This window comes from Paramormyrops kingsleyae, chromosome 1, assembly GCF_048594095.1.
Source record: "Paramormyrops kingsleyae isolate MSU_618 chromosome 1, PKINGS_0.4, whole genome shotgun sequence".
Taxonomy (NCBI): Eukaryota; Metazoa; Chordata; class Actinopteri; order Osteoglossiformes; family Mormyridae; genus Paramormyrops; species Paramormyrops kingsleyae.
Genome location: NC_132797.1, coordinates 38,810,150 through 38,837,453, shown reverse-complemented (window position 1 = coordinate 38,837,453; position 27,304 = coordinate 38,810,150). Strand labels below are relative to the sequence as shown.

The 27,304-nt window shown below is 38.7% G+C and overlaps 2 protein-coding genes across 6 annotated transcripts in view; both read right to left on the bottom strand.

The window, feature by feature from the left end:
* Positions 1 to 2,430: 2,430 nt before the first annotated feature.
* LOC111836214 (zinc finger protein 654-like) lies at positions 2,431 to 18,516 on the bottom strand. 2 transcript variants are annotated; one of them, XM_023797284.2, is made up of 9 exons: positions 18,371 to 18,516; positions 17,242 to 17,387; positions 14,720 to 14,801; positions 14,352 to 14,487; positions 13,038 to 13,240; positions 12,630 to 12,766; positions 10,228 to 10,369; positions 6,355 to 9,682; positions 2,431 to 5,858 (listed from the first exon to the last, which is right to left on the bottom strand). In XM_023797284.2, exons 1-9 carry the CDS (start codon positions 18,494 to 18,496, stop codon positions 5,848 to 5,850), a joined length of 4,311 nt encoding a protein of 1,436 aa, XP_023653052.2. In that variant the 5' UTR covers positions 18,497 to 18,516; the 3' UTR covers positions 2,431 to 5,847. The 2 variants fall into 2 exon arrangements, with proteins under 2 accessions (XP_023653052.2, XP_023653053.2); XM_023797285.2 differs by having other exon boundaries at positions 17,279 to 17,387; positions 18,371 to 18,511.
* A 4,762-nt stretch (positions 18,517 to 23,278) lies between these two features.
* Positions 23,279 to 27,304, bottom strand: part of LOC111836213 (5-hydroxytryptamine receptor 1F) — a 28,527-nt gene continuing 24,501 nt past the window's right edge. For 3 of the 4 annotated variants that reach the window (XM_023797277.2, XM_023797281.2, XM_023797282.2), the window contains one exon: positions 23,279 to 25,615. In XM_023797277.2, the coding sequence (XP_023653045.1) occupies positions 23,988 to 25,097 (1,110 nt within the window). In that variant the 5' untranslated portion in view covers positions 25,098 to 25,615 and the 3' untranslated portion in view covers positions 23,279 to 23,987. The remainder of the gene's footprint in view (positions 25,616 to 27,304) is intronic. The other variant, XM_023797283.2, reaches the window with a different exon arrangement.

Here is a 27,304-nt window from a genome sequence, read left to right as displayed (position 1 = left end):
ACTGATGGAAACCTGTGGTGGGAAGCTTTGCTGGTGACACTAGGAGAGATTTTAGTAAAGCTAAAACTAATGTTTTACTACCGCAGCACCAGTTAATACAGAGGGCCTCACTCACACAGCAACAGCAGCATTACAGAAGTCAAATAACAGCAGTGATAGCTTATAATAACCTAGCTAGCTAAAACTGCAAACAAAGTAGTTTACCCTAGTAGTGTTGATAGCTAAAATATGTTAAACATTATCACAGATTGAGAGCTTTGCTGAATGTATAACATTCATAGCACGTTCATAGCTAACCAGCCAAGCAGAAATTAATTTTATCCTGTGGTTTTATTGTTTAAGACTTACCTCTTTGTTTCTTCTAATAAAACATCATATTCTTGAATGCAGGCATTTCAGTAGTCTCAGGAAGACAAAGCTGACATGACATGACAATGCTCTACCATACTTGCGTTACCATGGATACTGTAATTCTACACTCACCTAAAGGATTATTAGGAACACCTGTTCAATTTCTCATTAATGCAATTATCTTATCAACCAATCACATGGCAGTTGCTTCAATGCATTTAGGGGTGTGGTCCTGGTCAAGACAATCTCCTGAACTCCAAACTGAATGTCAGAATGGGAAAGAAAGGTGATTTAAACAATTTTTTTTTTTTTTCCCCCTTGTCGTGTCCGGCAGTTTAGCAAGCAGGATGTTAGTCTGGGTGCTTTATTGTGCCAACACTTTTATTTTGCCAAGTGGAGCTTCGGATTTAAGCTCCTCTTGTTACTTGAGGTATACTCTTTATTAATCGGTTGTATGTCATTGCGCCACAAAGCCGGAGCTGACAGGGGGGGTTAGTGGGAAAGAGATAGAGAGAGAAAGTGAGAAAGGAGAGAAAGGGGTGAGAGACAGAGGAAGTAGAAAAATAAATAAATGCATAATAAAAATAAAAATAAAATAAGGAGGGAGGTCAGAGAGACAGGGAAAGAGAAATAATACATAAACAGTAGAACAAAAAAGAAAGAGTAATAAGAGGACAGCTTCTGCATCTTGCTGCTTTACACCGTATCATCACACCAGCTGCTGTATCTGAAAGATAAGATCCAGGGACACACACAAACAGTATACACACAAAGAAACCAGTGGTACCATTATGACATGGGAATATGCTTGTGTCAGTATCTGCTCCTGGAATTAAATACGTTAATACCAACGAAAGAAAATAAATATATATGCATAAGCAGACCACCAGGAACACTGTCAGGTCAGAGGAGAATGGGCCGACTGATTCAAGCTGATAGAAGAGCAACTTTGACTGAAATAACCACTCGTTACAACCGAGGTATGCAGCAAAGCATTTGTGAAGCCACAACACGCACAACCTTGAGGCGGATGAGCTACAACCGCAGAAGACCCCACCGGGTACCACTCATCTCCACTACAAATAGGAAAAAGAGGCTACAATTTGCACGAGCTCACCAAAATTGGATAGTTGAAGACTGGAAAAATGTTGCCTGGTCTGATGAGTCTCGATTTCTGTTGAGACATTCAAATGGTAGAGTCAGAATTTGGCGTAAACAGAATGAGAATATGGATCCATCATGCCTTGTTACCACTGTGCAGGCTGGTGGTGGTGGTGTAATGGTGTGGGGGATGTTTTCTTGGCACACTTTAGGCCCCTTAGTGCCAATTGGGCCTACCTGAGCATTGTTTCTGACCATGTCCATCCCTTTATGACCACCATGTACCCATCCTCTGATGGCTACTTCCAGCAGGATAATGCACCATGTCACAAAGCTCGAATCATTTCAAATTGGTTTCTTGAACATGACAATGAGTTCACTGTACTAAAATGGCCCGCACAGTCACCAGATCTCAACCCAATAGAGCATCTTTGGGATGTGGTGGAACGGGAGCTTCGCGCCCTGGATGTGCATCCCACAAATCTCCATCAACTGCAAGATGCTATTTAAAAATATTTAATAAGGTACAAATTTAGGCAGGGGGTGGTCTACACTTTACAGCCCTTTACACCCCCTGAACTCAGACATGCATCTTGTAATGATGGCGTATACCTGCTTTAAGTGTCAAACGTGCAGCTATTTTGCTGTTAAAGTGAACCAAGACTCAGTATTTTTATGCACCACAGTTTTCATATTTGACAAATATAATGAAGCTGTAGAAGAAAACTTTGAGACTGCAGTAAAACACAAGATTGTTTATGTAAAATTACCAAGTATAATACTTTTAAAAGGATGTTAAAATAAAACTACTAATAATCTTCAGCTTAGTGCTTATTAGGAAACAAAACATATTTTGAAGGACATTTCAGTAATGAGCCCATGAGCTCGATTCCATTTCCATGGGATTCAAAAAAGCAAATAAAGTCAGCCAAGTTAAACTTTGCTATGCACTACCTACAGAGGAACCATCTTCACACATGGGTGGGATAAATTTTTATTGTACAGCCAATTACAAGTGCTGTTCACATTTTTGACTTCCTTGAAGTTATCCAGCAAGTTAAGCATTCTTCCTCTCCTTTGGTTTACTAAAGGCATACAACTTACAAACAGGTAAAGGCATTCAACTTTTCTCATTAAGAAAATACATCATCCATCCATTCATTTATAATACAAAACAAATAAATAAAATTATATACACAAACTCACACAAGTGCACATATGTATACATAGGCCACTCCTGTTTTAACCTCAGAGGCCGACACAGTGGCCCACAGTGTTTTAACCTGGGAACATGATACATTATTGTTCAGACAGGTCCTGTGTAAGTGAGAAGCAAAAGGACTTTAGACATGGGGATTGGGATCCAGTCTGTTCATAAGCACCATTGAGTCTTGTTACAATGTCAACACAATCTGTATTACACCTAAATGATTATTGCGGGAAAAATACAGATATTTCCCTAACAAGGGATATGCTGAACAAATTAAAAATGCTAGCAAAGTATTAGTATCTTGGTAAGATGGCCAACTTGATTTCCACAGCAACCTTAAACACAACTTTAAAAGAATTAAATGACAAAGCAATAAATTAGGTTTTATTATTTTAAAAATTATTCTAAAAAAAATAGCCTTGCCACATACAGGCATAGTAAATAAAAACCTGAAAATGAAATCTGGTAGTTTGGACATCTTAAGCAAATCAGCAAAGAATTGGACAAAAGTATTTAGGATGCAGGTATTAAATTGATATTATCAGTCTTATGTCTTTGTCCAATTCACATATTAATTTTACCAAAGTTCTTTAGTGAAACCTTTTGTTGTATGTCAAGACACACATTGCATTTACTATGAAAAAGCATAATCTACAAATGCAGCTGAAGCTTGAAAACATCTAGGTCAGGAGACCTCAACTATTGTTCTGTGAGGGCCAAATTCCACCAGCATCACAAACCCAATGTCCACTGCATCCTTCAAAGGGTTAAACCATGTCGAAAATAAAATTTGCTGAGGTGTGGTGGGGGGGTGCAATCAATTGTGATGTGAAGACTCAATTGTGGTTCGGTCCGCCATTTGGTGATCACTGGTTTAGACCCATTTAGTATACTGTTGCTACTGCCTGTAAAACACTGGCTGACACACTTTGTGCATTATCATTCTTTAAGAATGTTTCAATACTAATGACCTCATATGAGAGAAAAAGGAAAGGGAGGGTCCAAGACACACATCTCTAGCACACCTATCACTCATGCACTATTAGTACAAAGTACAAAAGGAAACACAAATTCCTAGCATCAGATCAATAGTCATGTTTGACAGACTTCTAAATATAAATACAACTGTTTCCAAAAAATTGGGTCTGCTGCGTAAAATGTAAATAAAAACGAAATCAATAACTCAAATCAAATCTATATTTGATTGAAAATAGTTTCAATATTCAATGTCTTTGTTCTGAGGTTTTGTTGATTTATTGTAAATACATTCTTAGTTTGAACATTGATGCAAGCAACATGTTTCAAAAAAGTTGACAGGAGTTGCATCACTTCTTTTAACAACACTCCAGTTGCTAGAGTTCTGAAAGTGAAATCTTGTCCCATTCTTACCTGATATTGGATTTCAACTGCTCAAGAGTTTGGGGTTTCCTTTGTCGTATTTTTTGTTTCATGATTGGCCAAATGTTTTCAGTGAGTGACATGTCTGCAGGCAGGCCAGTCTAGCACCCAGACTCTTCTACTACGGTGCCATGCTGGTGTAATACACACAGAATACAGTTTGGCATTGTCCAGCTGAAATATACAAGGCCATTTCTGAAAAAGGCGTTGTCTGGATGGCAGCATACATTGCTCCAAAACATACATACATATATATCCTTCCCAAATGTGCAAGCTACCCAAGCCATGGGCACTACTGCACCCCACGCCATTATGGCTGCTGGCTATCCGCTGATACACTGGATGGTCCCTCTCCACTTTAGTCCAGAAGATGTGGCATCCATGATTTCCAAGAAATAATTTGAAATTTTGATTTGTCAGACCACAGGACAGTTTTCCATTTTGCCTCAGGCCATCTTAATATAAGCACAGGCCCAGAGAAATCGGCGGCATTTCAGGATGTTTAGATATTGTTTCTTCTTTGCATGCTAGAGTTTCAGCTTGCATTTGTGGATACAGCGACGAATGATAGTGTTTACAGGCAATGATTTTTGGAATTGTTCCTGACACCATGCAGTGATTTTTACTATAGAATCGTGTCTGTTTTTAATGTTGTGCCGCCCTAGGACCCGAAGGTTATGGCTATCCAATATTTGTTTTAGGTATTATGGTATTATGTACCGTAGATGACGAAATTCCCAAATTCTTTGCAGTATTACATCCAAGAACATTCTCAAATGTTTGACCTATTTGCCCGTGCAGTCTTTCACAGAGTGGTGAACCTCTCCCCAACTTCACTGCAAAGCCTCTCTGACATGCTCTTTTTTAACCCAATCATCTTACCGACCTGTTGCTAATTAACCTAATTTTATGTGAGACATTCAACCAGGTGTTTTGCTTGAACATTATACAACAATTCTAGTCTTTTGTTGCCCCATCCCAGCTTTTTTGAAATGTGTTGCTGGCATCAAATTCAAATGGAACATATATTTGTCATAAAACAATATTCAATTTCTCAGTTTCAGTATTTGATATGTCTTTGTTCTATTTTCAGCTAAATATTGGTTTATGATTTGTAAATCATTGAATTCTGTTTTTATTTACATTTTACACAGTGTCCCAAATTTTTGGAAACAGGGTTGTATGATAGCTTCAAAAGGAGAGACTCTAGAAAGGATTAACAAAATGGTCAATGTAGTGAACTCTGGAATAATTGCCAACCCACTGCAGAATAGCAGATAACCATGACTCTGTACTTGTTTTCCAGATTAATACAAAAAGAGTAAAATACAAGGTTTGTATAAAACTGCCCAAAATATTTTTACATAATATATATATATATACTAGTTGTCACAGCTGGCAACTGTTGTTAAAATATAGCAGGGGGTTGAGTATTTGGGTCCAGGCACTTAGTACAGTTTACGTGTCCTGACAAGCCAAGGTTAGGCCATCAAAAACATTAGTGTCTTCCATATTATTGTCAAAAAATGGATGCAAATTTTCCAAAGTATTATGGACCTTTCAGCAGTGGTGCAGTTTCTGTGTCCCCTTGTGTTTCTGCTCTCACAGTGAACATTTGCTCCATCTCACAGAACAGGAGTCCCATAAGCCCTGGCAAAAGTCTTCATGAGGGACATCTGCTTGGAAAGCAGTCTGATATTACCTTGCCTTTTGGACCAAATCAGCACATCACAATGTCCCCCTGCTACCCAGACGTAGACCGTGTACACCTCCAGTTTGGCTGTATTTTACCACATACCTGCAAATTAACATATATAAAACACATTAATATTGAGGCCTACTATTATGAACAAGCCAATGTCATTTTACACTTATATGTTCCTGACACAAAGAAAATACTCTGAACAAAACCCATTAGTAAAATCAAAGTCTGGTTGTTCATATTATAAGCTTAAGTTTTCAGATTCCCATGTTTGTGTGGATTGTGTTTGTTTTTTCATGCAACATCTACATAGCTTTCATAGGCCAAACACTACATGAATCAGAGTGTGTGTGTGTGTGTATGCCCTGTGACTGATTGGAATCTCAGGCATAGTATTCACCACCTGTTGGGATAGGTTCTAGGCCTACCTTCATATTCATTAATTACATATACATTTTCAGAGTGTAGCAAGAACAGAATGTAAATGTACCTCCATACGCAAACATTAATTCCAGTTTCAGTTCTTAAATGTATACCAGCATACAAACCCAGTAATCACTTCACTTCACTAGACAAGAATACAAGCACTCACCTTCCTCATCTGAATCAAAGCCGAACAGAGATGTACACTGGTTTGAGGAGTGGTGACTCTGTAACTCCTCTGCGCTACTGAAGATGAGGAAGCACTTGGCACATCGTTGCCTCGGGGTTTTGTCACTTGGGCTGCTCTGCTGTACAGAAGAGGGACTGGGAACTGCTGAAGATTTCCTGCGCTTGGGCATGCTGATGTACTTCTCATCCAAGTAGGCGGAGGGCGCCAGACGCACAAACGGTCTGTTGGATGTCCCCCCGTAGCCAGACTGTTCTCCAGGTTTGGCTGCTTTCTGGCCTGGCAGACAAGGCTCCTGCTGACCCACTGCACTTTCAGTTTGGGTTTTATCGTCTACACTTTTGTTGCCTAGTCTATTCTCTTGTTCACTTTCCTGGGGACTCTCAGTTTTGCACTCAGTTTGAGCTGAGACATCCAGCCTTCCCCCATTTTTACCATGACCGTTGACAAGCTGTATGTCAGCATCCTTGTCCTCTGTAGAGCTGACACCTTCAGCAAGTACAGGCATCCCTTCTACATTCTGTGCCTGCAGCTCTTGCTTTTCATTGCTTATTGCCATGGAATTTGTGATATATTTGCTGGAGGTTGCAAACCTATCATTCTTACAATCTGTAGGTTCTTGGCAAACCAAGCCACTGTTAGTGGTATCTTGAAACTCTTCCCGTTTCCCACGAACAACCCAGACCGTGTCCTGGGTCTCATCTTTTGCTTTGGTAGGCAGGTAATGCTTCAACTCGTGTTCAAATAATAGACGTAGGAGACTGAAACGCCTCAGACAGCCTGCAAAGCTACACTGTGCTTGGAGTGGTTGATGGCTCTTCATGTGACTCTTGAGCTCCGTCAGGGTCTTAAAGCGTTCTTTACAATCATAATGGAGGCAAGGATGTTTGAGTGGATGATTGTGGCCTCTGATGTGGTCCTGGTAATGTGGCAAACTAAGAAACTTTCTCTTGCAGAAGTGGCAGTTTCCCTTCTTTAAGGAGAAGGTGTATTCCTGAACTTTCACATCATCAGCATGGAATTTCATGGCATGCCTGATCAGAGGCCACTCTGCTCGGGCAAATGTCTTATCGCAGCCATCTGCAGGACAGCAGTACTCTCCCTTTTCACTTTGCTGACTTCCAGTTTCAACAAATCCATTGGCTTTCACTTTACCTCTTGAAATGTTTGACTGTTGGGTATGATTCATATCAACAGCCTCATTATTAAATGTTTTATATGGAAGAACTATATCTTCGTAACTCGCAGTAGTAGTTCCAATATCAATATCTGGATTGCAATTAGGGGCATTTTTCATTTTTTCAATGTGTTCTGTCACATGGCTCTTTGCTTTAATACGAGATCTAAATACTTCTGTGCAGAACATACACTTCAGCTTGTCCCGCTGGAGATGAGCCACTGCATGACGCATTATATTCCCACCTCTGAACTCTTTGTTACATTCCTTGCAACGATGCTTGAGAATTAAGTTTCCCATTTTGGTGGGAGAACTGGACGAGGCTGACAAGGCTGCTAAAGGCTTGTGTGGTTCTGCATCTGCAGCACTGGGAACACTGTGGAAGTCAGAACTACCATCGGTGCTAGCAGCAATTTTAGTTTGGCTTTCATATGGTATAGCCCTGTAATCAGTAGCATTACCCATGATCTGCGGGTCACCAGTACCACCATTTGGAATTATATTCCTATTAATATCTGAAACATTCCCTTCCAAAGGAATCTCACACGTTGTATCAATGTGAATCACATCATGACGAATTTCAGATCCCACTATGGAAACTTTAGCTGCAAATACTGGATTAACAATGCTTGTCTGAACAGGTGAACTAACTTCTGTTTCCACTAAACGTTGACAGGAATGCCCTATCGTATAGTCCTGCCCTGACTTATATAAATCTTCCTTTTGCATAGGAGATGCTGCTCCAGGCAGTGACTGAAGACCAACTTCTGAGGTTTCTTCAAGAATTTTGGAATAGTTGTGCAGTTCTTGTATGGTGGCAATATGCAATTCAATGGCTAATTCCTCACAAAGTTCAGAATTTAGCTCAGTCGACAAAGGAGGTGACTCAGCCTTACTTAGTCCCTCCAATGGAGCATCTGTTTCTGTCATGCAAGGCTTAGCAAGCAGCTGTTCCATAGGAACCTTTGGAATACCAAAAATATTCTCCTGAGTAGAGTCTTGCTGATGATGTCCCTGCTCTGGAAGTTCCACATCATGGTCCACAGAGAAAGACTCCATAAACTCATTATCAGGAAGAGAAAATTCCAGCAATGTTCCATGGACAGGAATGGCTTGTGCATCCTCTAGGAGAGGTGCAGGCGACATGGACATGGCCTGATCCTGAGACTGGGTGAGGACTGTATTCATTTCACCCTGGACTTCAACATGTGATGACACCTCATCACCTTTTTTCTCCAAAAAGACTTCTTGGGTCTCCATGTCTATGCTAGTCTTGCCAGTAGCACATTCGGACAATTTTTCGGTGGGAAAATGCTGCATTTTCTTCCCAAAATAGCTTCGTCTAGAAATGCTGTTCTCAGCCTGTCTGGCCATGTCTTGCAGCAGCCAGCGTGGTTTTCTGCCACGGCATTTCAAGGTTTTCTTTTCTACCTGTCTGGCAAGGTGCCTTTGTTCCCTGCTGCCATGCATGTTGGAATTCTCTTGAGACATGTCCAGCCGCCTGAAAGACCGTCTTAACTGGCATTCACCAACTAGATTCTGGACACGTGACCCAGGTTTCCTGCCCCTTTTCTTTGCTGGAGGTGGTACAGTTTCTTCAGCTGGAACAGGAACAAGTTTGACTTCAGGCTTGTTTCTATGTAGTTTCACTTCTTCATTTGTATTGCAGTCTGAAGCATCTGAATGCAACTTGTATGGCTCTTTCACACAGTAGTGTGGCATCCATTTATCATCTATAATTTCATTCAAAGCAGCTTTCATAACTTTTTCACTCATCAGCTTCAGGCAGTTGGTTCTCAAAGTGATAAGGTTCCAAAACTCTGGATCAAAAAACAAACCCTTCTTTAAAATCTGAAGAATTTCAAAGCGAATCTGGTTTTTTATTAAACTGGAGTCGACATGATATTCCTGGTCGGGGTGAGTGTAGAGAATGTATACAGTCTTGTAAGACTCCACAGTACGCTCCAAGAAGAACACCAGAAGGGCACAAGCTCTGCAGACCTCTAGATCACTGGGCAACAAGTAAGCAATGGTCTTGTAGATTAGTGATTTGGTGACAGGGTCATGGTGAAGGTCCATCTGAAGGGCACGTGCACACAGGTCCACACAGAACTGCAAGCCTTCATTGCCCATCTATTAGACAGAAGACAGAGACTGAAACAATTAACTGGTCACTATCAGGGTTCTAAAACCCTGAACAGAAATTAAATTAATGCAAGGAAAAGGCTGAAATAAGACCTGAAAATGGCCACAAGGTTTTATTGCTAGCCAAACAAAAAATGTACATTACTTTAACATCTATTACTCTAACACCTAGTAAGTCTTATCAATCTGTCACAACCAGAGTAAGAGTATGTGATTTTGTGTAAGACGAGTTATTTTACAACACTGACAATATTTGGGAAGTGCCCATTTTTCAGAAGCCATGTTCTAAGCGTCAGTCAAGTTACGTGGGTAAAACTTAACTCCAAAAATATGCAACAGACAGCTTTCAAGCCCAAGCCCAAGATGTCCTAATGGCTTCACTCCAATAAGAAAAAAAAAAGACGTAAAAAACAGTGGGTAAGTACATAAGGATAATGGATGTAAAATGTATCCTGCCACATGTATGAGTGTTTCCACCTGAAAATAGTAGTTTGTAGTGACATGGTGCACGAGTACGAATCAATAGCACTTACTTCATCTCTGATGACTTTCATAAAAGGAAAGATAGATTTGACATTAGTCACACGCTGCATCAGTTGATAGCATTCTTCCAAAAAGTTCTCTTTGGAAGGGTTTGCCCTGAGGTGAAGCTTGCTCCATATGAAAATTAGGTCCCTGAAGGAGAAATAAGTAATTTACCTAAAACTCACTCACATAAAACAATGCCAGCTGACAGTTCAAGTTCTGAGATTTTGAAATCTAAAATTAATGTCCCTTTTTAGGATTGATCATTCTGTCTTGCAATGAGATTCTCCGCAGCCTCAGGCTGCAAAAAGCATACCTCTAAGTTCAGGAGAGGATTTCAGCACTAATCTCTCAGGGTTAGAGTTTTTTTTTTTGTTGGAGATTTAGCAACTAGAGTTCAGGTAATCCTTGCATGTATTTGTATTTGTTCATTTAATCTTCTGCTTCTCATTATCTTAATGTCCATATGCTTGTGGGCTTGGTTTATACCTTGATTTTCATGTTATGCAGTAATATGTCAATATCTCACATAAATAAACATTGTTTAAACATACTGTGCCTAGCAATTATGTGCTTGTATTGGTACTCTGTTACTTAATACCCTTATTTGCACTGACCAGAAAGCAACCTGCCAAATAAATAAATGGGACTGAAATATTTTCTGAATTTGCAGAAGTTTTATAAAACTTACCCAGACTATCATCATTATATAAAAGCACTAAACTTCAATAACCTTTAGATTTGTACCAAGAACTGTTGAAACATTCAAAAGCATAGTGGTGTAGTAATATCATTAGCAGTAAGTTCTACTTTGTTTTTCTTAGCAAAACATGCATAAAAAGTAACTACAGTTCAATCAATTCAGGTACAAGTACTTTGTTTTGTTTTTCATTATCAAAAAATGTCTAAAATATTTCTTAATTACAACCATTGTGCCTGTAATTTTGTATTCTACTGTTGTTGATGGTAAACTATAATTTAGCCGTTTTGGTTCTGTTGAAAAACAGGATTTTCCATCCCCAAAATAAAGACTCACCCAACACCTATTAATATAGCCAAGCTTTTCTCCATATTACATTCTACACATGAGCATCTCTTTCACTATTATACAGTCGTGGCCAAAGGTTTTTTGAATAAAACAAATATTAATTTTCACAAAGTCTGCTGCCTCAGTTTTTATGATGGCAACTTGCATATACTCCAGAATGTTATGAAGAATAAAATTTATCAAATACAGTGGTACCTCAGAACTCGAACTTAATCCGTTCAGAACTCCGGATCGAATCCTAAAAAGTTGGAGTTCTGATCGAATTTTCCCCATAAGAAATAATGGAAAACCAATTAATTGGTTCCCGGCCTCCCAAAAAATTACACCTAAATATGTTTTTTTAGCATTTAAACACAAAATGAACCGGATAAAACGAGTAGAGCATATACTGTACTAAACACATCTAAGCACATTTATCAAAACAGTAATTTGTAAAGTAAGAAAATAAATGTATCCAAACAATGTGTCCTGCCCCGATCGTCTGCTCCTTCCGTGTGCCACGCCCCCTCATTAACCCTGTATGGAATCCCCATGTGATCAGCTGTTTCTGGTTGTTGTCATTAGTCCTCTGTATTTCCTCCGCGTTTCAGTTTGTTTCCCTAGTCCGGTCATTGTATTGTCTGTCTGTGTTTTGCCTGCCTTACCTGTAATTAAACCCCGTATTCTCCGATACCCTGAGGTCTGTGCCTTTGTCTCCGTTCCGTCCCTGCTCAGCACGACAATATTTTTATTATTAAACGTATTAATGGTTTATTATTAATATTAAAATAATGAATAAGAAATCTTTATTTTTAAATGTATTTTATTACATAATAATTACTGTTACTGTCTAAATGTATTTTTACTGTCTAAATATATGTATTCAGCTAGTGTAAACATGCACGATGCTATCACAGCGAATGCGAGGCTGAGACTGAAGCGTTACCCTTTGTTTCCGCTGAGAGACGTGACTCATTTCCCTGCGCGTACAAATTCTTATGTCGGCGTTCACGGTTTGACTTCTGAGATTCAGATCGAGCTCTAGGTAATTTTTTTTCGAACTGGTTGGTTCGACTTCGAGTTCCAATGAGTTTGAGAACTGAGGTACCACTGTACATTCATTCCATTAAAGACAAAGTAATTTCAATACACCCCTGAGTGACAGGAACATAACTGGATTGGACTGGATTGGGGGGGGCACTATGATATGCTTTTATGGGGCCCAAAATCACTAGCAACGTCCCTAAACAGAGTACATGTATTTTCAGCAAAAACTAATGGAGAAGCTGTTAGTGTACTGCACATTTTTCCTGTAAACTCAACACGGAAACCAAACACGAGTGACAATCATATTCCACATCAATGGTCACTCTTGCAACTGACCACATGTAGTACATGTCTCCATTCTGCAGCTGCTGAGTGAGGAAAGCTTTACTGAAAGCCAGGAGCAAATCATCCTTCTCCTCTTTTTCAGTGTTGCAGAGTATTTCGACAGCATCTCTCCCATCAATCACAGCCATCTGTGAGGTTAGAAATATCCATGAGACAATTACAAATTAGAACTAAAACAATAAAAGATGTTTCACTTACTTGGGTAAACAGACTTGGATAACAAATATTACAAAACACTGTCTAGAGAATTAAGCTTTTGAATACATGAATCCCCTCATTCCATCATTCATTCATTTTCTGTTTTGCTTATCAAGAAGAGAGTAGCAACATGAACAAAAATGTTTTCAATTTAGTTATTTATCCATCATTATTTATCACCATTCTAATTTCACTTCTTACTTCTTTCTGAAAGTGATCGAGTAGTGATGTCTTCCATAGACATGTCAAGTGAACCTGGTGAAAGTACAGGTGCTTCCCCATCTCCGGATGCTGCGTGCAACTCTTTGCTAGGGCCACAGCCTCCTGAATTCGATCACAGGCCAGCAGGTAGCGCACCCGCAAATCAAAGAAAACAGGTTCTTCAGAGTCCAAATACTTCCTGGCTGTCAAATCAGAGAGAAATCAATGTAAAAAAAAAAACACTTTTCACATCACAGACTGAGACAAAGGGCACTGTTCCACCGCACCAGGTACCTTACTTTTGGTACTTCAAGAAAGTGTAAAAACTGGAACTGCCACTACATGAAATCACAACACAAGGTGGAGTATTTTGTACTTAACTTGAAAAATGACTGCCAATAAGGAACACCGAATATCTGATACACGTGCGCTGGGAGCTGAGAGGAAGCAAAAACGTGGACTGCCCAGGGTTCCCCGAGGAATAGGTTGGGTGATCGATGAACAATATTGATACCATCATCGCATGTTATGCACATGGAATTCTTACATTGCGGTCGGCTAGATTAAGGTTTTTTCTTACCTTCAATTCTGTATGGATGATATAGCGCAGGGAGTTTAAGTTTCTCTAAAACATTTTTACTTTATTATAGGAAAGAAAAAAAAAACTTTTATTGACTATTTCTTTTCAAGATTATCTAGCATATGTTTAAAAATCAGTTTAAAGTTTACCTCCACTTTTGCACAAGTGCTGCATGCGTTCTCCGAGACAAACATAATCATTTTCATCCTTGCTGTTAAACCACTCCTAGACAGGTTTGAGAAACTTATGTTGAACTCCTTTTTTTGCTCTATAAATACCAATATTTATTACTAACATCACACCGCAATATTTGCAAATTTTCCTTATAGCATGCTGTCATAGTATTTTATACAAAATACTTTGTGTCGTCATGCTATCCTGTTCTTGTATCTATTCTTCCGACCAGATCGCAATTTGAGCTTTGGTCTCAATTTATCCATGCATCCATTATTATTACTTTATTTATCTTAACTTCATTTATCATTGTTTTCAGAGTTGGCAACTGTTCTAGATAGCGTTTGTATTGTTTCAGAGGCTGGCTGTTTGCATAACCAATTGAAAAATTAAGTGTTTCAACTCCCACCCAAAAGTACCAAAAACGTGGTTCGGCACTTTAGGTATTAGAACTTTTGGTACTGGTACTCAAACGGAAGTCAATGGAAAAGGGAAAGTACCATACCAAAAGTACAGTATCTGGTGAGGTGGAGAGGCACCAAAAGTAATCTACACCCTACCTTCATCCTGCAGCTGAACAGACTCCCTTAAGATGGCCTGCAATGTTGAATTCGCCCATGGACCACCATTTCGGATTATCTGGTTCACCACCCACAGGTAAACATTGTTGTATCTCACCAGATTTGCAAAACAGTCCTATAAGAGAAGAGAGACTACCACGTTACCAGAAGCAGTTCTGCAAGAGAATGTGAAGAAAATGGATTATTCAGTGCAGTATTGCTGGAGCCTACAGCCGATCCCAGGTAACACTGGACACAAAGGCAGGGGAGACCCTCAGTCAGACGTCTGTCCAGTGCAAATGTGGACTTTAAAGCAGATTAATATACATTTATCACACTCTGAGCAGTACAAGACTTGAGCATAATACCTGAAAAGAGTCGAGTATGTCTTTTAAAGGGTCCTCCAGGAATTCATCCTTGCCAAAAAACAGCAGGAGTTCAAAAAAGCTCCTAAAGAGAAATGATTTCCTCTATCACAATGTGATTTGGTTACATGGACCAAACTACACATGTAAACATAAACCAACATTTCTTCAGTTTTTCATATGAAATGAACATGCACTTAAAAGCCTTCACCCCACATTTCTGTATCTGAATTTACATTTAAGGAGATATCTAGGGATGCACTAATACTGGCACTGTATCAGGCTGATACTGTGGTCATATACCCATACTCGTAAAATTTGTCTGATACCAAGGACCGATACCACTTAATTGCAACATTACATTAAAACTCAAAGCCGAGGCATTTTGTCAGACTGTAAGGTCTATTCTGTTAGTGTCAAGAAGAGGAAGGGACAGCACACCACTTAATACAAGCAATTTTATCAAAAGACCCACCACAGTGCAGAGTAAATGGAGTTTGCTAATGCTAGCAGAGAAAAACCGCAACAACAAACTTTAGTGCAAATTATGGAATAACATAGGGAAAATTAATCAAAGCGTTATTTATATCTAGCATTAAACAAGTTTAGTTATTTAATGTTAGATATAACTAACACTTTAGGTTTAATCACAAATAAAAGTACACCTGGGTGCACACTTTCTTCGCTCCTATAAAAAACGGAACACTGCCAAGCGGACCAGTCACAGTTCTCGTGGTCTGCGTCGCTAAGACATGTAGTCAAATTTTCTGGGGAGATACATAACAGGCTACAGCATAGGGTCCACAGCTACACCATACTTAGGGTGAGGATTCAACGCAGAAGTATAAGTCAGCCTATACAGTCATGGTTTTGTTCCTCTGTAAAGACCTTTCAAGCTGAGAGTTGAGAATCTAGATATAAATGAGCTGAAAACTCAGGTTTCAAGTAAGTTAAATAAATACATACAGCGGAAACCACTTATAGTGATCACAGTTATAGTGAAGAACTGCTTATATACCTCAAAAATAGGGTTGGGCATCATTCAAAATGTTTCGATACCAGTACCAGAACCTTGATTTCAATACCAATTCCTGAACAATACTTATTTTATATCAATATGTTTTTAAAATCAATTTTAACATAAAGAATACATGCCACATGCCTGCCGCATTCATCAGATCTTACTCTGCCACTTCCGCCTTGTCTGCATTCAGCATGTGTGCGCATCCATGCAATAGCGTATTTGCAGCAGGATCACTTGTAACTTATTTTGGAATTTAGCCAGAAACAACAAATGCTATTTTCTGACTGATGCGTAGGTGGCTATACAACTCGGGACAGCTATGAACTCGGCGGAAAACTCCACTCCGTATGCTTGTACCTCATTCATTAATTCTATAAAACGGGACACCTTGCATTCAGGTCGGTACCACAAAAGTACCAAAGTTCAGTACCCAGCCCTACTCAAAAAAAAAAAAGCTTGGGACAGAATCATTCCTGTACAAAAACTGTTTAAATAATTTGCATGTAGTAATCAAGTAGTCTGTACAGTGTTCATTTCGAGTGGGAAAAAATTAAACTACAGTTTTGTTTTTTTTTTTTTTTTACTTTGATAAGCTTGCTTTGCCTGGTGATAATTACCCAGTCTGCTTCTGGCTAGCTATCCGAGGCTAATGCTGCATGCACAGAAAACCTGAAGGGAAAAAGTAATTTTCTCTCAAGGACGAATATAGACTCAAAGCCTATGATAAGCCTATGATATGATGCCGAGAGGCAACAGCAAAATCACAGTGAGCTATATTTTATGTACAGTAGGCTATTGTACTGTAGCATGTTTGAATTATACACATTTCAGTAATTTATTTGTATAATATTGTAATTTGAAACAGCTTGTACTGTATTTTGAAAGAGTCAGTAAAATTCAGCAAAAAGCGACGCTGTCCATTTTATCACCTTATAGTCATGCAATATATACAAATGTCAACAAGTGGGTAATTTGTCCAGACAAAGAAAAAAAAACAGTAATAATGATCAATTTCACACAGACATGATCACTATAAGTGGTTTCCACTGTATATATAGGCTAAATGTACTGAATTGTTGCTATATAGATAACCTTTGCTGAAATTAAGCCTGATGTTCCCTTACACACAAAAGAATGATTACAGTCTCTTCTACACCGCAAGGCAAAGCATACAGCTTATTAATTAAAGACTGGTATCGGATCGGTACTCGGTATCAGCCAATACTCAAAGCTCAGGCATCGATACCAGTAGTGTCACAGATAGAGTGGGATTGGTGCATCCCTAGAGATATTTTACAAAATTTTTAAATATTTCTTTGAAAGGTCTAGATACCTGAAAACATCTAAAATGTAATAGACACAAAACATCATCAGATGCAACCTAACTCCCCAATATTTAAGAATAATTAATAAACTACATTTTGAAATCTACTCAATCGATTTACCAAAATACAGCACAATGACACAATTAACAGTACGAGTGTGAAGGAGTTTTACATACAGAGCAAGGCTGCCCAGGGTATACTGCACATGCTCACAGTCGTTGGGGAAGGAGACTGTGCCATGGGTGAAATAGCAGAGGGCCGTCCGAAGCACCTGCAGCTGAGGCAATGGCACCTGCCATCGACCAGCATGTTCTTCCACCAGCTGTTTGGGGAAACCCACATGCAAAACATACCTACTTAAATATGATCCATTTACTGAATACTGAGCATGGTCAGAACGCCCATCCATCTTCCAACCACTTACCCAATACAGAGTCATATAGAACAGTAAGTATTTAATATTAGTATTCCAGAACTTCGAGGCCAGGAAGTCACCGTAACAATGCCGGTCTTAAATTGCAAGTATTTAACAAACCACGCCAAATTATTTTTTCCTATATGAACATACAAGGAATAGCTTACCAAACACACCTTCCAATGAGTAACCTGTGAGGATGTTTCTGGCCGACAATAACTTAATAAATATTGTTAGGACACAGTAAAGTTATAATTTGGATTTACGTAGACAGATATGAGTCGTCTAATCAAATTTCTGCAGAACGTGTCAAATGAGTCAGCAACCTTAATTTTGCTCCATCTGTTAGTAACTACCAAAAACATACCCTTCAAAACTGTATAACATATTAACACATTTTTTAAAATAAGAAATTGTAAATAAAGCCCCGAATTAACTATCAACACCAAGTAAATATGAATCTAGTTGTCAACAGCCGCAAATAAATCTTAAGTACTCTAAACAGCATTTTGCACTGTCGTATTGTCATTATCAAATTAAAGTGTTATATAATGAAAAACAGTGTTATTAAACAATGCCGCATGTTGCGAGACGGCGTCCACTAAACACAGCGACTGTGGAGACGTTGCTAACCGCACGAGAGACGCGTACTGTCCGCCTTCTGGCCGAGCAAGCATTCCCTATCAAACTCAGTGATCAGACATGTAATCAAGGTTCTTTGCTAAGCATGGGGACATTAACGTGACCACTCGGGGAAGTAAAGTAAACAGTCTCCGCTAGCTACCTAGCTAAGCGTACCATGGGTATTGGGGGAAGGGAATTAGCTAGCTAGGTTTTAAAAGCACGGCTGTCTTTGTCCAGTCAGATTAAGCTTTTAACACATCGCTTACCTCGCAAAACCTAGAACAATAATTTTTGCTTTTCAGCCATGGTTCGTCATTTCTGGTAGCGTCCAACAAACTCTCCAATTCCTCTTTAAGTCTTTCTGATTCCAGGTCACTCTCTTCTTCCGCCATACTGCCTGTCTTACCTTGCGCGTATGACAACGAACACAGACACCCAGGACAACTGACTTCCTGCACAGCTCACTTGTCTGAAATTTGATTCGATAAGTTTAACGTCAGTCTTCTTGCGCATCAGATGAAGCACCATACGATTGGTCAGGCTTAATGTCACTCACACGTTACTGAGCAGACTCTACGTATGCAATGTTGGAGCTCTTTCATTGGACAAATAATAACCTGTAGAGCCAAAGCAATTATAGGAAATAGACGGCCGCACCAGAGCTCCGTTTTTGTTTTAAAAAACAACGAAAACATTTCCATTTGGGCTGTGCATTAATTTCGACGTCCATATTTGTATATGATTGGTAATTTCATAAATCTTGTTGGCCGAAGATGATAGTACGAATCTGCCACCAGCTTATCCTGGTGAGGGTTGTGTGCTTGGAGGGAGGGGGTTGGTCTTTCCAACACCGTATGAACTATAACGTTGCCGTAAACTTTTCCATAAAATGAACTGCTAATTCAGCTATTTTGCTTCAAGTATATGACAATTATTATTGCTTACAATTGCCTGTAAACAAATTAATGGAACAATAAGAAACACCTAATCTTGCAGACACGGCTATAGCCATTACATGGTTTCCTTTTGCGTTAACTTAGTTAAGCATAAAATAACATGGTAATTAAATACATAGTGAAAACATGACAAAAATATAGAAAATAATGAAAATAATTTGATCACCTCCAGAAATAAGCTAGAAGACAGAAATTGAGGAATTTACATAACTGAATATAATTTTTATTATAGCCTATTTTGATTAAATAAAATTTGGCCGATTTCTCGTTATAACGAGATATGAAATTATATCGCTAAAACAAGAAAGGTTTGCGGTATAATATAATAGTAATTTGATTAAAATGAAAACCTAAATGATTTAGTTAAACGACAAATGTTTCTTATGTTACATTTTTGATCACGTTTTATTTCGTGCTGGGGACGAGACTGCGGTCAAGCCACCCGCGGTTACAGACCGTCTGTCCGCAAATACTACGAGTTTTACTTGTGCTCAAATCTTTGTAATGGGGCGCATGTTAAGTCTCGCATTAAAACTTGAGAATATTCTTTTATACCTGACAAGTAGCCATACAAAGTCTCATCCAGTTCTACAGTGGAATTTAGAGGTTAAGCTGGGGAATCGCTTTTTCCCTACAACTGTAATGTGCTCAAAAGTACACAATTTGGTACCTTCACTGTTTTTGTTTGCACTATCTGCTCATTTGTTTACACGAACTGCTACTTTGCACATATATTAAATCTCTTGTTTGCACTTGTATCACAGCATCTTGTCTTTTCGTAGCACAGTCATACTCACTGTACTTCCTGCACCTTAAGCCACGGACTCCCTCGTATATTTTGCACAGAACCATACTGTACACTTACAGTCATATCTACAGTTTATTATAATTTATTGTATTCATATGTTTTTAATCTGCACCTAGTTAGATGTTAACTGCATTTCACTGGTTTTGTACCTGTATTCAGCAAACTGACTAAAGTTGAATTTTCCGGTCATTCAAACCTATATAGGGGAAACCGGGTATGGTTGTAACACATTTTGCTTTACCATCTATAACTCAATGAGTTTTTGAGCTAGAGTTTTTAAACTTTTATATAAAGTACCCACATTTGTTTGCTACAAACTGCACCAAGTCAAACCTCTGCAAGAATATCACAGACCTTATGAATTCATGACAAATACATGGTGTTCTTTTGTTACAACCTACCCCACTACTGGGGTAGGTTGTAACACATACAGTACTTGGGTAAGTTGTAACAGTCAGACAAAAGAAGCAAAAACATGAGCCACATCATGCTATATACTTCAAAAAGAGGTTTATTGAAATAAGCGAACAATCCAGAACAATGTCTCTGTGACTTACTTGTTAACTCAAATCCACTAGTCTGCTAGAACAAACTTCATTAATGGTATGTAAGCTAGCTTAATCAACACTCTACTATAATGCATCTGTGCAAAAAAAAAAAACATGTAAGTCTAATAAAAAATAATGTGTGTATTCTTAATCAGAGTAACAATGCTGACAAATGAATCTTGGTAACCCTGGAGTACAGGCTTGGTGGGCCCAGGGACTGTCGGGCCATAATACAGGTCTGCCGCCTGAGTCACATATTCTGCCAGCACCTCCTCCTGCACCTCAGAGAAAACTTTGTTGCTGCTGTGGTAACCTACACTGAGAAGATCACTGGACCCCTGATCTGTCAGTTTCTGCAGTGATTTGCAGTATCTGCTCAATGTTACATGGCAGATCCCATGTGCCTTTGCAAAATTGCAACTGACCAGCCTGACTTGCCCTTCCTTGTGACCTCATCAGATGCTTTTTTTAAAACGCTGGCAGACACACCTCTTTCAGTCTAACTTTTCCACTGTTTAGGTATTCTGTAAAATTATTAAAATTAAGAAAGTGTCCTTGTAAGGGGATGGTTGTAACACTTTTAAAGATATGTTACAACAAACCCCACCCCTCTTAGCTATTGTTTATCTAGCTGTAGTAGGATAGTGGTTTGAAATTAGCAGGGGAAAAATACATCACAGTTCACCTGAGAAACTACAATTTAATCTTATTTAAGTCATATATGATGTTATCTGCAATAGTATAAATATTAAACAAAACATAGTCTTGGTCAAAAAATTACTTTCTTACCTCAAAATCTGTTTTTTATTTGTAAAATCTGCATGTACCTGATTCCAGCCTTGATATCCGTCATGTGGGTTTAGGGAGGAAGTATGTAAACACTGAAATGATTACATCGTGACTCTCATCTTATTCCTGATTGATGGAATTGGTGGTGTTACAACTCTTCCCATGTTACAATCATACCCGGTGTTCCATATACAAAAGAGCCGTCGTGAAACGTTTTACTAGTTATAACGAGATACGTGTCTCGTAACAACGAGGTAATTAGGAGCACGTTGTAACTAGAAACTTATCAAATTTTATTTGATTATTGTGGCAGCAATACGCTGCCGTACTATACATTCGGGCTAGAAACAAAACGCTGCATAACTTACGGTTCGCGGTGTCGTTTGCTTATGGCTTGTCGGACAGAAGGCACGGACAGGTAAACCGTTATGTGCGTATGGTTTCGTTACATGTGCTGTAACACGTACTTTGGCCACGTTTGACATTTCAACATTATTGTAAAATCAAATATACAGTAACGTAAACTGCTACATAGTTGCGTCCACGTAAAAATTGTAACATTCTAACGTAGCATGTGTCTCTGTGATGTATGGTACACAAAGGTAAGTATTGAAAGATTTTCATCTTTTTTTCTTGCTATTGAAACTGGCATTGGGTATACTGCACTGTGGGCCATCATGTCTTGTACAATGGTTTAGTGGTAAGTCCTGTGGGTGAACTATGTGCTTTGGAGCACACGGCGATTGGAGTTTGGAGTGAGATTTTCAATACGAGACAAGTCTGCACATATGCATTCACATTTATGTAACAGTTTTATTACCTTGTAAGTAGACTGTAAGGTTGGCAGCACTGCATCATGCTTTTCCCTTGCTGTCACCAACCTGTTGGCTGCCATGGTGGGGTCAAATGTACTTCTTAGGAGAGTCTTCTGCCAAGGCTTGGTCATAGCAGTTGTGCTGTTCATCAGAGCTGGATTGCTTTGCCTGATACCTCAAAGCTGGAGAGCCTATGTGTTTGTACAAGACTTCTAATGATGATACCTTGTCTGCCCTAAAACAACAATAACCCCCTTCTACAGCTATCTGGTTATGCAGTCTAAGAGACAGGAGCTGGCCCTGGTCATATTACTGTGCTGGGCTTCAGTTGCTTTGCTACTTCTTGGCATGGCACTCTTGGGTCTTTGTTATCCCAGGAAGCTGGTTTGTATTGACCTATCATCAGCTTACATGAACAAACCTGACCAAGAGAAATTGTTCAATTTTTGCTTTGTGAAGAAGGCACATCTGTTTTTATTTTTGTTTTATATGTCAAGATAGAATATATATTTGCTGCAGCATCTTACAATTTATTTGCAATTTTACGAAATATTTTTTTTCTAATGAGTGACCTTTCTCACGTTTCTACATATTAAGGACAGCAGATGGCAGCATTTGCCAGTCTATACTGGTATTTAACACTAAAGCAGTATTCAGCATAGCTTTTACTTGGTGTGTTAAAAAATCAGCTACATTCATAGCTAATTCTGCACAAGATTAAGGTTCATATTTTATTTATATATTTTATTTTATATTTTTGTGCATTTTATGGGTAATTTTGTGTATTTACATTTTACTATGTTTTTTATTTATGTATTTGTGATTTGTTGTGTTAAGTGACCTTGGGTGTTTTGAAAGGCGCTGAAAATAAAATGTATTATTATTATTATTATTATTATTATTATATACTGTAATGTAGTTGCAGAACACTGAAAACAGTGGCCTAGGAAAATGTTACAGCCATTTTGCAATGGTCTGGATGCTTTCTTATGTTTCCAACAGCACCATCACTCTCAAATGTATAGGTTGCCTGAACCAAATATGAGGTAGAATATATTATTATATATGCAACTAAAATTGATTTTTAAGTGGTTTGCTGGTAATTTACAGATTTGATTTCTTTTCATAGAAAATTTATTAACATGTACACCTGCATTTTGGCAAATTATACAATGTACCATTTAATATTTTTTCTTTGCTGAGTTTGATATTCTGGTCTATCATGTTATTTTAAATACTTTTGCCAGTTGATGTTGTTAGGTACAGTCACATTTTCAGTTAATAGTTTTTAGTATAATGTTTAGTTAATTAGCAATAATCGTGTTTAATATTGATGTTCAATCAGCTATTAGGAATAAATATTTTTATCCCAGTTTAAAAATAAACAATTTGAAAGTAAAGGGCAATTTGGATAGCAGTTCTGAAACATGACAAACATTTCATTTATGCTTTCCACCCAACACAAAGGAAAATTATCCTCCTATATTAAGAAATGTTACATACATAGCAACAGCAATACTTGTGACAAAAGACATTTTCAACTCTAAAAGGAACAAAAGTATGTGTGATTTTAAATAATATAAGACAATTAACAGTTGCTGCTATAGTAAGATACTGTTCAAATCAAATATCACTGGATAGCTAATCATGATTATTATATGGTCTCCTGGTGCATTTTCTAATCAGGGAGGTGACAGTACATGTATTGTGTATGAACAGACAAGGGAGAGCCAAATATACAGTATAAATATAGGTATAAGTGATAACATCTTTTCAAAATCAACTACATTTTAACTGATTTGAGATTAACTAATGCAACCTCAAATGATTGATGTCTTCATTAGCATGAAATGATTTTACATCACGTTGCTCTTTTATCTGGTTTGCATTCATATGGACTTATGTTGAATTGTTTTCAGAATATACTGTACCTTACAGTATTGCAAATGAACTGGTATTTTTGTGTTCTATTGAATATAACGGCCACACCTCATCAGTTTCTTAAAGGCCTTTTTGAAGTCCTCATTGAAGATTGTGTATATGAGTGGATTGATAAGTGAGTTGAGGTACCCAAGCCAGGTCAGGAAGTCAGCCACCTCCACAGACGTACTGCAGGTAGCACATGTGTTGACAATCACCTCCTTCAGGAAGAATGGTAGCCAGCAGATGACAAATGCCCCCAGGATGAGGCCCAGGGTAGTGGCTGCTTTCCTCTCCCGGGTGCTGGATACCCTGTGCTTCCTGCTGGACCTTTCCCTATGGGACCCACCTGGGGGGCTTTTACTGGTGATACGTACACGGTCCCCCTCTGTGGAAAGGTCGGAAAATGACTTCTCTTGTGGGCTAAGAGTGTCGGGGCTCTGTGGCTCCCTGTCTGAGAACAAAGGCAGCATGGTGCCATTCATAGTTTGCTTTCTAAGCCTGCTAGTACCCCGCTTGACATAGAGGCTCTTGGCGGCCCGGTAGATCTTGTAGTAGAGAATGAGAATGAGGCCAAGGGGAATATAGAAGGCCCCAAAGGTCGAATAGATGGTGAAGGCAATGTGGTCGTGCTTAATGAGACATCCATCATCCCCTCTTGTCTGGTGATGCCTCCAGATGAGCGGAGGCAGGGAGATGAACACGGACATGACCCACACTGTAGCGATCATGATGGTGGCACGCCGGCAGGTCCGCTTTCGGGCATACTCCACCGCGTCCGTAATCGCGTGGTAACGGTCCAAGGCAATGGCGGCCAGATGGAGGATGGAACAGGTGCAGCAGGTGATGTCCACACTCAGCCACATGTTACACACCACCTGGCCCATAACCCAAGACTCCTTCACAATATAGACGATGCTGAAGGGCATCACCAGGACAGCCACCAGGAGGTCGGTGACTGCCAAGGAGCAGATGAGATAGTTGGCAGGGTGGTGCAACTTACGGGTGACAATGATCGCTGTGATGACCATAGAGTTAATAGTGGTGGTGATCACTGCCAGCAAGGACAATGTCAGGGAAAGGAGAATCTTAATTGTTGTAGTTTTGTTAAAATAATCCACAGAAAGATCTGACACGTTTCTATCATATACATCCATACTGAGTAAGTTCTAAATATTCCAAAAGTTAGAGGACAGAAGTGTAACTGATAAATACAACAGGGGCAGCATACATTGTTTTCTAAAGTTGTGGTTCCTTATTTATTTTCATGTGTATAGAAAATACTTTTAGTTTTCTAGTAGTTCTTCCCCATCATATTTTTAGTCTCATCTTTTGCTGTAAGTGATAGCACCGCTGCTTCCTCAGACTGTTATCCTCCATTCAGTCTTTCTCTTTATTATAGCACATCTGTTGCATAAGAATGAGCATGATTCAGATTAACCTTTCCACACTGAAGCCCACTATGACCCTGGCTGCCACCAAAATGGGTGTGTAAGGCCAGTTGACCTTTTTATGAGCCAACGTCATCGATCACACCTATTCAACAGCCGCTGTCAGAAAGTGATCTTGGGGCGTCCGTGCCTTGCTTTCCTTGGGATGATTCATGGTGCAGAGAGGAAGTTGGGGGAGGGAGTTGAGGCTCCACACAGGTCATCAATTGGAGAAATGGTAGCATCTGTGGAGAGCAAACCAAAATGTGTCAGTGTGTGTTCATATGTCAAGAGGTGGCTGAACGGCTGCTTAGGCGCCTCCAGTTTATACAATAGGGAATCATATTGATGCCCTCACTCCTAGCATGACTACTGATCAAAAGGACAGCTGTCACCAGCACAAAGGCAGACTCGTTCTGCGTGTCTTTGAAAAGGAAATTGGGATAGATATGGCCAGTAGCAAAGACAAAAGGGCTGATAGCAGATTCATTCTGATTCTACTGAATACAGTGCTTGCTTTTAATGAACTAGCTGGTTTCAATTTTTCGCTTGCCCACAAATGTCTGCCTAAAGCATTTGCTTTTAAATGTAAATGAAATTACTATTTTTTTCCCTCTCAATGCAATTTTCTGCTTTGCAAGGAAAGCCACCGTTGCACAATTTAGTGATCAATCTGATATCTAATTGAAGATCAAATTTATACACCCTGTACACTCAAAGTGCTAACATTTTACATTAAATATTACATTCTTACTTTGTTCAGTGTTATTTCCAAAAACATGCATTCAAATATACACTAAATGACACAATCTCTTGAGACAGTTTTTGAAAGTTGTTGAAACATTTGGTTCACACTTGGTTTTGGTTTACAACCAAAATGCAAAAGCAGATGTAGGTGTTCTCATGGCAGGTGTTCCAGGTAAATAATAACCTATTAAGTCAGGCACAATATCCTAGCAATTAAAATCATGTAAACAGAGGGCTATTCTTAAACCAACTAAGTAGACCCTTACAAAAAACATTACAGCATTCCAATAATCAGGAGGTGTACAGTATTATTCTGTTTTGCACAGCGATTATTGCATGTCTTAAAAATAAACAGATAAATAAAACATAAGATTGCTAAGGTGTAATTGAAATATTTTTTTATACTCAAAGTGCAATATCGTATTAAAAAACAAAACTTGGCAGATTACAGATCACACCTTCTTTTTCATTAATATTCTTCTTCTTTACAAGGGAACTGTTGTCATGGAAACTCTTCCTGACATTCTCTGTTTTGTTTAAAAAAGCACGCCATCATATTGAGCAAAGAATGTTAAGCAAATGCTTAAGCAAACAATTCAATTAAAAATAACCCTAAATAACCTTTTTGTCTTTCCTAGGTCATTTTTACTGTTGTTGTTATAAGTTTGGTTACATTCAAACACAGGTATTTAGCTGTGGTAAGATTTCTCATTTTGTTCAAATAAAAAGGTTTCCACATCTCTTTAAAACACAAATCAGTAGTTTTATGTTTAAACTAATGGAACACAATATTGTTATTATTTTCATTTAACTAAACGCTTTTTAGTAATTTTATAATGTTTTGGTTAACGACAGCAAAAACAAGCCTTTTACTCTGGAGAAATAAAGCTTTTCACCATGTCAATGGAAAGGTTCTGTATATGCAGTATCCATCATGAGTCCTACAGCAGACTAAACTGCACATCTGTGTTCAGTAAATTGGTTTGTATAAATAAGAGTAACTTAAGGGACCGAATTCTAAAAGGATTAAATAGTTTCATAGGAAGCAACTGGTACTGAACTGAAAAATATTCATTGTAAGCAGTATTTTCTGTTTGTTTTTTTGTTGTTGTAACAATTGTTTAATGAGTGGTTATTGTTTACATGACAAAATTTCCAGGTAATGCATAAACCAATTAAAAGTAATG